At 41.5% G+C, this 12,335-nt stretch overlaps 1 protein-coding gene across 1 annotated transcript; it reads left to right on the plus strand.

Moving 5' to 3' along the window:
• The first annotated feature begins 2,483 nt into the window (after positions 1 to 2,483).
• calm1a (calmodulin 1a) lies at positions 2,484 to 10,547 on the plus strand. Its single transcript, XM_042500176.1, has 6 exons — positions 2,484 to 2,563; positions 8,258 to 8,288; positions 8,463 to 8,606; positions 8,697 to 8,803; positions 8,977 to 9,112; positions 9,363 to 10,547. Exons 1-6 carry the CDS (start codon positions 2,561 to 2,563, stop codon positions 9,389 to 9,391), a joined length of 450 nt encoding a protein of 149 aa, XP_042356110.1. The 5' UTR covers positions 2,484 to 2,560; the 3' UTR covers positions 9,392 to 10,547.
• Positions 10,548 to 12,335: the final 1,788 nt, after the last annotated feature.

Below are 12,335 nucleotides of genomic sequence, written 5' to 3' on the forward strand. Positions count from 1 at the left end.
ACATCATAATGTGATGTCAGACTTAAACTATTTCATTCATTTAAATCCTCTTAATTTTAAAGATTTGCATTTTAAACGTAAGGAAATGTGTCTTAGTTTAAGCCTTTTCTATTCGTGGTTCGTCATTAACTTCTTCAGCTCACCTGTAAATTACCTGAAAGTTTTAACCGGCCCTAATAGTGTATTTCTCATAGGACATTGTACTCAGTGGCGTTGGAGTCGCTCCCTCCTGCCACCGTTACCGCGCCGTGGTTTGACGCATTGCAGATCCGTCCTGGCTAATCAGCGGCCTCGGCACATTGTGCAGAATATTGCGGGTCTGCTCTGTCCAATCAGGATCCGCCTCTCAAACACAAACCCACAACTTCCCCAGTGCCGTCAGCCGCGATCATATCCTTCCGCCTGAATAAAAGTCGGTGTAACATGAACTAGTCCGTCACTTTCTTTGTCACTTTCGACTGATAAAAAGCTAGAAGAAATAAATATGAGGAAACCCCTTTCGAAATCATCTTATTCGAATTATTTATAGAAGGAAATAGACCTCTACAAAAATTACTATATACTATCATGAAAATAAAGTCAACCACAGGTATTATTGTTATATGTTATGTGGAAATGGGCCCCAAAACTAATGTTTTTGCCTGATAATACTATAATTTTCGAGTCAGTGTGTTTGTACTAATGATGCAACACAAACATTTTAATTTAAGCCTACATAATGTCAGTCCATACAGGTAAATTTAGACACCTGTTGCAGTAAATAAAGTCACTTTTCAACAATAGTGTGCGTGCCTCTGATACCATGTGTAATGTCAGCAAAGTGCTGAAGAGACCTAAGTGCACTTTGTGTTTGGTTGTAGGTTGTGTGCTTTACAGTCGCTTATGTTCAGTAACAGAAAAATGGGTTTCATTTCATGTTGTCTTGCAATACTAATGTTACTGTTGAGTTCTCTAAATTTCTAAAACACAGCATCAAGGCTGGATTACCAACAGAGCAAAGCAGGTAACTGCTATGGGGCCCCAGTTTCACTGCATGTCATGTTGGCAAATTTACAAGGGAATGTGCACCACTTTATAACAAGTATCACTTAAAGGTTTAGTATGCAAGATTTAGGGGGATTTAGTGGCATATAGCAGTGATGATTGCAACTAGCTGAAATTTATCCTGGTTCTCCTGTTCATTGTTTAGGATGTTTTTATTGGGGGTCGAATTATTTGCAGAGGTCACTCCCTTTTCCTTGTAGATAAAAACACAGAATAAAGCAGTTCTACCTAAAAATAAATCAGTTTTTCCCACAGTCTTGTTGGGAGGGGAGTTTTAACTATGGTGGCCACACTAAAACATAAATGGCCATACTTACAGCCAGTGTTCGGTTTTCTGGCGGTGCAACATGGCAGTCTCCATAGATGAGGACCCACTACACTAATGAAAACATACTTACTATATTATATTCCATCTCTGCCAATATATCCTCCTAAAACCTACACATTTGAACTTTAAGGCAGGTCCTGCACTATAATCTTATTTTGGCCAGTCCTTGTAAAGGGACCTTGTGTCATCTGGTTTCAGTTTAATTTGTAGGCTTTAGTTTTGAGTATATTTCAAAGTTTTATTCCAAGACAGTGTACATACAGATACACACAAGGCCATAGATGGTGTCAGTATGGTCAGCAAAGTTTTACCCACAGGCTCCCACTGCAAAAATGGCCTGTCAAATTTAAGGCCAAACACCCTAGATTTAAGCATACTTGCACTTAAAAGAAGCAAATTTGGCTGCCAGTGCAGTAAGCAAATTTTGCTTGTTAAGATGTCTTAAAACCAGTAAAACTGTGTGACTCTCATTATAGCCCATAAAATCTTGAAATAAGATCAAAACTACTAATTTCAAGCAATTTATTTAAGCCTAGTTGGACATACTAGTGCTTAAAATAAGGTTTCTATAGACCTGAAGTGGATGTTTCCAGACTTGTCTCCTGTATCTAGTTAAAAATAACTCAGAAAAAGACAAAGATGCTTAACAAGACCAGGCAAGTGATATTTACTGAATTAAGTCAAATGATCTTTCATAGTCAGCACTAGATAATCCATTATACTTAAAACAAGACTAACTAGATTTTTAATCTAAATATAAGATTATTACACTTGGTTAGATCGGCAGTTTTTGCAGTGCCCATAATAGGTGAAACCTGTCTTGCACTATAATGATCATAAAAAAATCTTATTTTTACCTATCCTCTGTATCTCTTCTAAATGAAGTCTATTTTTAACGATGGACAACCGTATTATGTAAAACTAACTTCCCTGTATGAAGCTTAACCCCAGACACAGATATAAATGTAGGCTCGTGTGCATGTATGTGTGCACGTTTTAAGACAGACAAGGCGCGAGGACTCCTCGTTGATTGAGTGAATCTCCCTACAGTGCGGATGAATACAGTGATCCGTACAGCAGTGCTTCGTCCTGCCTGCCCGCCTCCAGCCAACCCTGCTCAGTGGCAACCTTCCATTTCCTCTCTCCCTGTAGCGTTAGCAGACCAACGTCCCCAACTCAAACAGAGACATGGTGAGTATTTTTTTTTTATCAACATAGTTTGTGATATATACGAATTGAATTTTTGTTTAGTTAAGTGAACGCCAGCCAGGGGTCCTAAAGCCTCTCCCGGATATCGGTTTTGTTGGAATATCCCATTGCAGCCTCCATTGCAGAGCGCGCGAGTAGAATGGACTCACTTGTTACCGTTAGCTTAGCCGATAACGCTGCTGGCGGTTACACATAGCGGCTCGTCGCTGCGAGCGAGAAGCTTATCGCATCATCGTTGCTTAAGCCCGTAGTCGCCACTAAAATTATAACGATATTACCCCACGCTGATGTGTGCCACTTGTTACAGGTGGTCACTAATCGGTCGTAGCTGCGGTGGTTTGGTTGGCTGCCACTGTTAGCATCACAGCTAATGTTACATCCCCCAATGACTTAATTTCTACCGGTATCCAGCAACTGTAACATCAGTCGACGGTGCATTTTCTCCTCGATATAAGCAATGTGAATTGTTTCCACAGCGATGCCTGAGATGCAGTTGATTGTGTTAAGTCTCTACATAGGATTTTTGATGCCGGTGTTGCGCCGAAATTTGTGACCACCTAGATTCTCAGCCATTAGACAGTCAGCTACGAAAAAGACTTGATGGGTGAGGTGTTGGTGTGGTGCAGACAGACCTGCGGTTGTGGTCGCCCGTTTTTGCTCAACAGCTATTACATATTGCCACCAACAGTATTTAAATAGTCAAATATTTTTATAAATGTTACCATATCAAAGTGCAATATATACCTATTTTAAAACTAATAGGTAATAGCTTAGGGTCCTAATTAGGTCACAGAATATGGTGTAACACCTGTATATGGTCACTTTGCCACAGCATTAAACCACATATATGTTCGCTACTGATAAAGCTATTATTTCAACATGTTACTCTCTGATCACATTTTTTTGATTTACTGATTGATGTTAGAAGTCATATCTTAAGAAAAGCAGGTCTGTCCTGTGAATTTGAACATTACAAGTAAGAAGAAAGTAGTTTTTAATTCCTATGAAGATGTTTACCTCCCTCTTTGCTCTGGTGCAAACCAATCTGCACAACTGTGAAATCGTGTTTATTTGTCCATAAATGCACAATGTCAGCTTCTTTGTCAGTGTCCCTGGAACAGTCCCCAGGGAGTGGTAGGATTGTCGGTCCATAGTTTAAAGCTTTGAGCCTCCACACACATGCAGTGGTCTGTTGTCATGTGGGAACATCTGATTATATGGTATGGTGGACCTGGTCTCCAGGCTATATGGAAGTCTTAAATGGACACAAACCTTGTTTGACAGATGAAATCTGCTGAACACATTGTTAGCCCTTGGCTCTTTCATTATGAAGGCAAAGTCCCCTTCTTCAGCTAACTGCATCAGTTATGTAAAACCCTTTTTATTTCAATCGTGCAGCCACATATCACTTATATTCATGTTTATAGTAAGTCGACTGATTTCTGGATCATATCTTTAGTGAATTTTAGTTGGTTAGTTGTGTCCATGACTCTTGTCTGGTTTTCTGTAACAGCAGCTCATTAACCACAGTTATAAACTGCAACTCAAGAGGGAAATATTTGTTGATCATATTGCTGTCATAAAAACTATCAGGTCCCTTGTTCAGCCTCTGTAAATGGTGTGGTAGGTAATCTGCAATTTACAATTTCACTTCACAAAATATTTGAGGCATTTGCAACATGACATTAATTATTAGATGGCAAATTTTATTGTATCTTATAATTTTGGATTACCTCAACTGAAATCAGTTAGATTAGCTTTAAGACTGAGTCATTTCAGTATCTGATAAGTTTTCCCACTAAGTAGGAGCTGTAGTATGTTAGTATAATGGTCCTATGTACATTTTTAAGTGGCAAATCTTCTGGCTCCTCACCAGTTTCTGAAGAATTCAGATATTTCTATAGATACCGGTTGGATTGGTCACCATAGGTATGTGTTTGTTTTGTCGTTGTTATAGCTACGGGGTTGACAAAGTTTGATACAGAAAGTAGGAAGTTGTCAGTGGAATTGCAATTGTTCAGTTGTCACAGTTTCTTTCCTTTTGTGGGACATGTTTAAGGCAGAAAGACGTGTTTTGTCACTATGGTTGGAGTGTGAATCAAATGTGATCATGATGAGCCTGCTTGAAGTGAGAATATTCTTGAAACAAAAAATACATTGGTGTGTGGCCTGATTACTAGACACATCTTTTGCACATCAGCATTTGTTTTGTGCCACCTATTTTGTAGTGAAGTGATAACAAATATAGAATATATAATATCTTTAACTTCCAAGAAACATTTTTTTTTATGTTTAAAAATTACATTTAGAACTGTTGTTGCCTAACACTGATTATTCTTGATTTATTAAGTATTAGAAGTGGTGCAATCGGTTTCATTTCCACCTTAGATTTCTTCTTAATACTGTCCAATGGTGCTGTAAAACTAAATCATAGATGGGGCCTAAATGCTGCACTCGCACTGACTAACAGGAACGTGGTCTGTATTGCCAGGCATTGCAGCGCCTTGAAAGGAATTTGGCTCGGGTATTAGAGGGGTTAGCAGCTTGTTAACCACCGTTAGAGCGCACACTCACATCATCGCTGTCATTCTCATCCTACCAAAATCTGATAGCCTAATATTTATAGCTTGACTGAACTACCACCTTATAGATGAAAAATTTCAGTTTTGCCTATTATTCTTACCCTCCCTCCCTCATTAGGAAATTAGATATCAATAGAGTATCGATTAGCATCATTAACTTTATACTTTGATTTCTAAAAAACAGTTTCTTAATCATTCAAGGTCACATCATACTGCAGTGTGAACATGATCTGAATATCACAACTTTGAAAATATTTGAAAAAAATAAAATAACTCAATAAAGATATTGTATGCCATGTTGCTAACGTCAAATGAGTATAGTATTGTTGAGTGCATCTGGTTAGAATGAACTATCTTAAGAAAAAATATTAGTGAAAGTATGGATGGAGTTTTGTAATAAGTGCAGTTTTCCATTTTGGCTAATTTACTTCAGACAAACCTCAACTTGGGACTCACGGTGAACTCCTGGGGAAACTGGTGTGTCAATCACAGAATCTGTTGTAACTGCGTAGATGGGGGCCCCTGTCTGAGGGGGCCATTTGGTGTGACCCATGATGCTGTCTGTGAGGTCAGATGACCAGCTAACTGATCCTCCCTAGGAGCTGCAACTGTAGCAGTGAGATGACACACATGCATAAAGACACACACAAAACCTGTGCCCCCCCTCCCAGTCTGGACACTGTTACTCTCACACACCTTAAATCAATTTCCGGACAAATTCGGGTGACCTCTTCTGGCCTGGCCTCTACACACACACACACACACATTCCCTCTCTCTGTCAAGGTGTTGAAGGCTATTCATCTATCAAACTGCTGCGGGAGGTGGACACTTCATCTGCATCTTTACTGTACATCTGTTGGGAGATGGACAGACTGTTAAGCCCTGGCTGTCATGCCTTGGCTTACACACACACTTGTACACACACTGACTTGGGGGCACTGGGAGCGGGGTTCTCCATATCTTCGACCAGTTGGAGTCAGATGCAGCCTGGGAAGGACAGCGTCTGGTCACGTACACTCACAGCCCCACAAGACACAGGGACAGAAAGAGCGAACGACAGTTAAGCAGGCAGGCAGACAGATTTAATGAGAGACAGACAGACGGATGGACACGTTACCAGGAAAACATCAACAGAGGGACCAGCTTTTCCATCAGCTCTGCATCCCGCTCATGGAAGAGAGAGACATCGCCTGCCAGGTCAGTGCTCATCCACTGACCTTTGCCACTCCAGAAGGACTGTGAAAACTTCTGTCATCCACTCACACTGGATGGATTGAAAGACAAGTTCTGCAATTATCCAGTCATTTGATCGCTCTTCATGTGTCCATCCAACTCTCTAACTACCCAGGAGGACTGTTTTGCCATTTACTAAAATCAAGACTCAAAGCAAAAACATTTTTTGCACCCATACAGTTATGTAACTATTCAGAGATGGCAAAATCTGCTGTCCACTATTCCCTTTGTCAGTCTGTTTTGCAAATCAAGAGCGACTGATAGATGTCTGGCTATCATTTTTTTCATCCACCCATCCCTCCCAACCTTAGACATCATTCCTGCCCTCCATGCCATCCTTCTCTTGCCATGCTGCCCAAGAAAGTCCCTCTGTACCCAGCAGAAGACGATCTGGTGAGCCTGTCCACCGTCTACGATCTCTTGGATGAACAGCAGCACTACTACAAGGAGCTCATCCAGCAGCAGGAGAGGAACTACAGAGCCTTCCTACAGATGCTGATGGACTCGTCCTCCAGCCGCATGGACGGCCTGGTCAGAGAGATGCAGGACCTGAGGAACTGCCTGCAGAGAACCAAAACGGAGCTGGCCGAGGTTAAAAAAGCAGGCGTTCAGAACAGCAAACGGACTGAGTGTCTGGCTGAAGGCTTGGTGATGGTACGAGGGGCACTGGATGGCCTCAGCGTCAAAACGAGAGTAACTGGGGAAGGTGCGGTAGCAAGAGGTGTGGATTTGAAGCAGCGCAAAGGGGCTGGTGGGTTAAGGCTGGATGGAGGAGGAAGAGGAGGTGGAGGCAGAGGTGGAGAAGCTAGAAAGCCAGCACCGAAAGCAATGAAGCTGGTTGCAGACCTGACGGATATCAGCTTTGAAGACATCAAGGTCGCACACAGAAGCACACACTGAGTCAAATATATAGGTTAGCTAGAGCGTATGCATCAGTAGGTAGTATATCTAATCTGTGGTTTGTGGATGGCTCAAAACTTGATTACTGTCAGTGTTTTGAGATATTATCTTGTGGTTCTGGTTTGTATTTAAAATCATTTTGCTTTGAGTAGATAATAGTTGCGGTATGTCACCCATTACGCAGACTCGTTTTAATGGTGTCCAGGTGTCTTTGCTGCCTGCCTCTATTTAGTGCTTGCTTCCATTTGACTTATTGGATGGCTGTTGCTGATTGACTATTGGTTATTAAATAGGTTTTTTTTTTAACATATTGGAAGTACATTTCAATACAATACATTTTGTGTCAGCATAAGACATTGATTCATAAAAACCCATAGAAACAGAATGAGAGTGGAACAGATATTAATGTGTTTGCCTTGGTCATTTGACTGCTGCAAAAAGAAATTGTCATGGGGGAGGGGAAAAGCAGTCACCAGTTTCTTCTGGGCTATTCTTACACCTGTTTTCCTAATTAAACAAATACAGTCATACATCAGTCTAAGTTTCTCTCTTTCACTAAACAAAGACTAACATCAGCTTGACTGCTTTGTTGCATCATTGTAAAACACTTCATTCAAACTCAACAGAACCAAAATAAGACTCAACAAAACCATCTTTGTTTGGGTTGTTAGTCATGTAGTTAGTTAGGCCACTATTCCATCAGTCACCAGCTCTGAAAGATACCACGCTACAACAGCTGCAGTGCTAGTGGTACAGATAAAAACGACTGCTGCTCTGACCATCCTGCTGTGCTGATTTGAATTAATAAATGTCCGTTATACCTTTATGATAAAACTATTTGCGTTCCATCCTTTACCTGAAAGATTAATTGTTTTGTCATTTAAATTGTAATTTTTTCTCTCTCTCTCTCTCTCTCTCTCTCATCTTTCTCCTGTCCTCCTCCTGTTTTTGTTTTTTTAGGCTGACCAACTGACAGAAGAGCAGATTGCAGGTAAGGTGACAACATAAAAACACTGCGTTACCATCTTTACTGTTAAACACACTTTCTCTGCAGAGGCTTATACCTTATCACATGCAATATCCATTTTGTTACATCTGCTGTCGCTAATGTTATCTCTCATCCTCTCCTCCACCTTCTCTATTGTCTGTCCCTTTGTGCCTCCAGAGTTCAAGGAGGCCTTCTCCCTGTTTGATAAGGACGGAGATGGGACCATCACCACTAAGGAGCTGGGCACTGTCATGAGGTCACTGGGTCAAAACCCAACTGAGGCCGAACTCCAGGACATGATCAATGAGGTGGACGCAGATGGTATGTACCCTCGTTTTGTTGCCCTTGTTGTTAAAAGAGCTTTTTTTGTAATAATAACTTACCTCTGACTGTCTTTCTCTCCACCTCCAGGCAACGGGACCATTGACTTCCCCGAGTTTCTGACAATGATGGCAAGGAAGATGAAGGACACTGACAGTGAGGAGGAGATCAGGGAGGCATTCAGGGTCTTTGATAAAGTGAGCCTTGGTCTTTGTGTGTTTTGTGTTGTAAAGACAGAAAAAGAAAATGAATTGATTCTCAAATGTTTTTTTCTCATCAGCAGTTTAGCATTGATACATAAACCTCATTTATGTGAGACAATGGTCCCTGACTGACTGACTGACTGTAACGCTGTGTGTGTGCTGGGCAGGATGGCAACGGTTACATCAGTGCAGCAGAGCTGCGTCATGTGATGACCAACCTGGGAGAGAAGCTGACAGATGAGGAAGTAGACGAGATGATCAGAGAAGCAGACATCGATGGAGACGGACAGGTCAACTATGAAGGTAAAAAAAAAAGCTAAGTCTGTCTCTAAACTTTACACTGATACAGCCTACATGTATAAAGGAACACACAGCTATGCACACACGTCCTTTCCTCCGTCATTAGAGGTACATTCATTATGTTTATGGAGCAGGCCGATGAAAGACAGAAGCTCTGCAGTCATTGTGTGTGTCCAGTAGCTGGATTCTTTCAGTCTGTGTTAAAGTACATATTTAAAGGCCGTTCCTGATGATGCTTTTTTCCTCTCCACAGAATTTGTTCAGATGATGACCGCCAAATGAACTGGGCTCACATTTAAGGCAAAGAATCAGTCAAATGTTTCACTTACCTCTTATTGCAAAAATCTACATTTATTCATACTGTTCTGTATAGACAACTTAAACTGAATGTTGGAAAACTGAAAATCTGTCCATATAAACAAGCTCAAAAAAGGTAAAAGACAAAAAGAAAACTCCTAAATGAATCTGCATGTACTGGCTTGTATCCCCCGCCCCCCCTCAGCGCTGAGCTGCCCAATCAGATCACAACTCGTTAGCCGAGCAGCCGCTCTGCAGCTGACTTGTTTGGCCACTGCTCCTCTGCTTCCTGGTTCCATCTGCCTGATATCATGACGATTATATGGGCTGGCCAATCGCCTTTCTTCTACGACTTCCTGTTTCCTTTTTTTTCTGTTCTTCATGCATGCAGCTTTAGATGAGTTACTGTTGAGAGCCCAATGGCAGAGGGCTGTTGTTGGGCCTCAGGTCGGCCTGGGACCCACAGAGAGCAGGGAGGGGTAAGTTGATGGATGGGAGTGAGTGAACCAGCTGAACCTTTGCAGTTTGCTTACCTAAATGAAGTCAGTGACAACAGAGATATTTTTAAGAAAAATATTAAAATGGAATAAATAAGAACTCATTTTAGATTCTGTGTTTCTGGCATGTCAGGATACTTGCTTTATCCTTTGTGTGTTTACCTTTTTTGAGGGGGGAGTCTGGGTGGGACATAGATTTGAGCCCCTCGGGTGTTGGATGTGTCCCAGACTCTTAGAGGGGTTGGGTGGGCGGTAAAGGTGAAGATATATGTGCAAGAGCAACCTCTGGGGCAATATCAATATCATAGGTATCATAGAGTTAAATAGAGATTTGCAAACACTGAATCTGTGGTTATCACTGAAGCATGCTGCGGAACAGTATATTACCCCAAAGGTTGCTTTTGTATCGTGATTCTTCGGGGGAGTTAATTTCAGTTTAGTGGGGACGGGGTCGGTGCTTTGCGGCATTTCTATCTTGTGTTTGTGTGTGAGTTTGCGTGTGTGTGTGCGTGTGTGTGTATGGGTGTGGGTGTGGGTGCGGCGAGGCCCGGCCCAGTCCAACTGTTTTGTTCAGTTGATCTGCATTCCAAGTTGTACATGCTAGTCTTTACATTTTGTTTTTCCAATAAAAGACCATGAACTAACATCTCGTATCGGATCTTCATGTGTTTGTTTCTTAAAAATGAGCCGACTTTGTGTTTTCTCAAAGTGAAGGCAGATTCTGTGGGGGAAGTGCTGCTTTACAGTGACTCATCTGTGCTACTTAGTGCAAGAGATGTCTTTGTGAGTGTGTAAGCAGACACTGAAACCCACTAAAACATATTGGTCAGCTTGTACTTTCCTAGATCTCCTAAATGAGCAATTATCAAAATATCAGACAGTTGGTCTAGACAAGAACAAAAAAAAATGATACTAAGGGTTGCAACAAGTCTCAGTCTTTCAAATAAAATGAGTATCTGCATAGCAGCTAAGTGTTTGCACAGTTTGGGACAAGGAATTTAAGGGTAACTAATATTTTTCAACTTGGACCCCATTTTCCTATGTTTTTGTGCCTGAGTGACTTATAAAGACAACTATTTTTGAAACTTGTCCAGTATTGAGCGACAGGGATGCAGCTAGCAACCACAAGACAGGCTGCAATATAGCATTACTGGCCAACTGTGCACCATCATCGCAAAACACACTTCAGTCAAAGTCAACAGAAACAAAATTAAACTCACAGAAACTGTCCGGGGTCGTCTTTCCACTATTCCAACAATCAAAAACTCTGGTTTGGTTGAAATTAACCCTTAATTCACTCAGTAAGATGTGAAAATATGCTGGCTCTATTCATGTTTAAATTACTGTTAATTTAAATGAAGTCTGGTGGGTTTGGCGATGGCAGTTTCGAGGCTGTTTCTGCTCAAACAAAAAGGTCTTTCTCTGTTGCGATCCTTTCCGTAATGTTGCCAGACACTCAAAGAACAATCTGATCCTGTCAGTGGCAAAAACGATACCCAGAGTGGTTACACTGTAGTCTGTTTTGCGACTGCCGGCTGCAGCGCTCCCCTTTTAGTCTTGTAGACACGACAAAATGGGAAAATAGAATTTGGGTTGAAAAAAAAAACACCTGTTCATGGTTGGAATAGTAAAACTCAATAAACCCGCTACATCTGTTTAAACATATCATGAAAAACTGTAAACAAGTGCAGAGTTCTATCAGTGTCACATTCCTCATATGAGAGAAAAGTTACGTCAAAGTAGGATTTTTAAAACAACTTTTGAAGATGATTCAAAAGTGTCCCAAATACCGGCGACAGTCATGGACACCAGCCTGTCCTCGCTAATCTGACGGTACAATTAGTGTGTGTGTTTGGAGGAGTGTCACAAGGACTTCTCCAGATCGTCGAGAACGTCTGTCTGCAGATGAGGAGGCGTTGCTAGGCAACACAGCCAGGCATGGGGTGGGTGGAAGTGAAAGAGCGGGAGCAGAAAACCGTGGGAGTTTGAGGAGAGAGGAAGAGAGGAGACGGTGGGGAGGAGGATGGGGGGGCGAGATGAGGAGGTTGAAAGACAATAATAGAAACTCAGGACTTGAGGTAGAGAGTGAGGGATGAAAAGAAAATGAAGACAGTGCATCTTAAAACCCATAAAATCTCTCCCCCAATATACCTCCCTCTGTTGTCTGCTTCAGAAGCTGATAATCTGTCTTTCTGTAACAGACAAAGTCAGCGACAGTTTCAAAAAACACACAAAAGGCGTTTGTCCGATTTTAATTACTGAGATGTGTCAGTAAGTGCTATGACCTCATGTTTGCACCACTGCTACTGATGCCGACTAGGAAGGATGGAGAGATGAAATGAAGAAGGTGTATTAATAATCCATGTATCTCTCTCTCTCTCTCTCTCTCACACACACACACACACACACACACACAGAGTTTGTAGCTGCAG

Source organism: Plectropomus leopardus, chromosome 14 (genome assembly GCF_008729295.1).
Source record: "Plectropomus leopardus isolate mb chromosome 14, YSFRI_Pleo_2.0, whole genome shotgun sequence".
Taxonomy (NCBI): Eukaryota; Metazoa; Chordata; class Actinopteri; order Perciformes; family Serranidae; genus Plectropomus; species Plectropomus leopardus.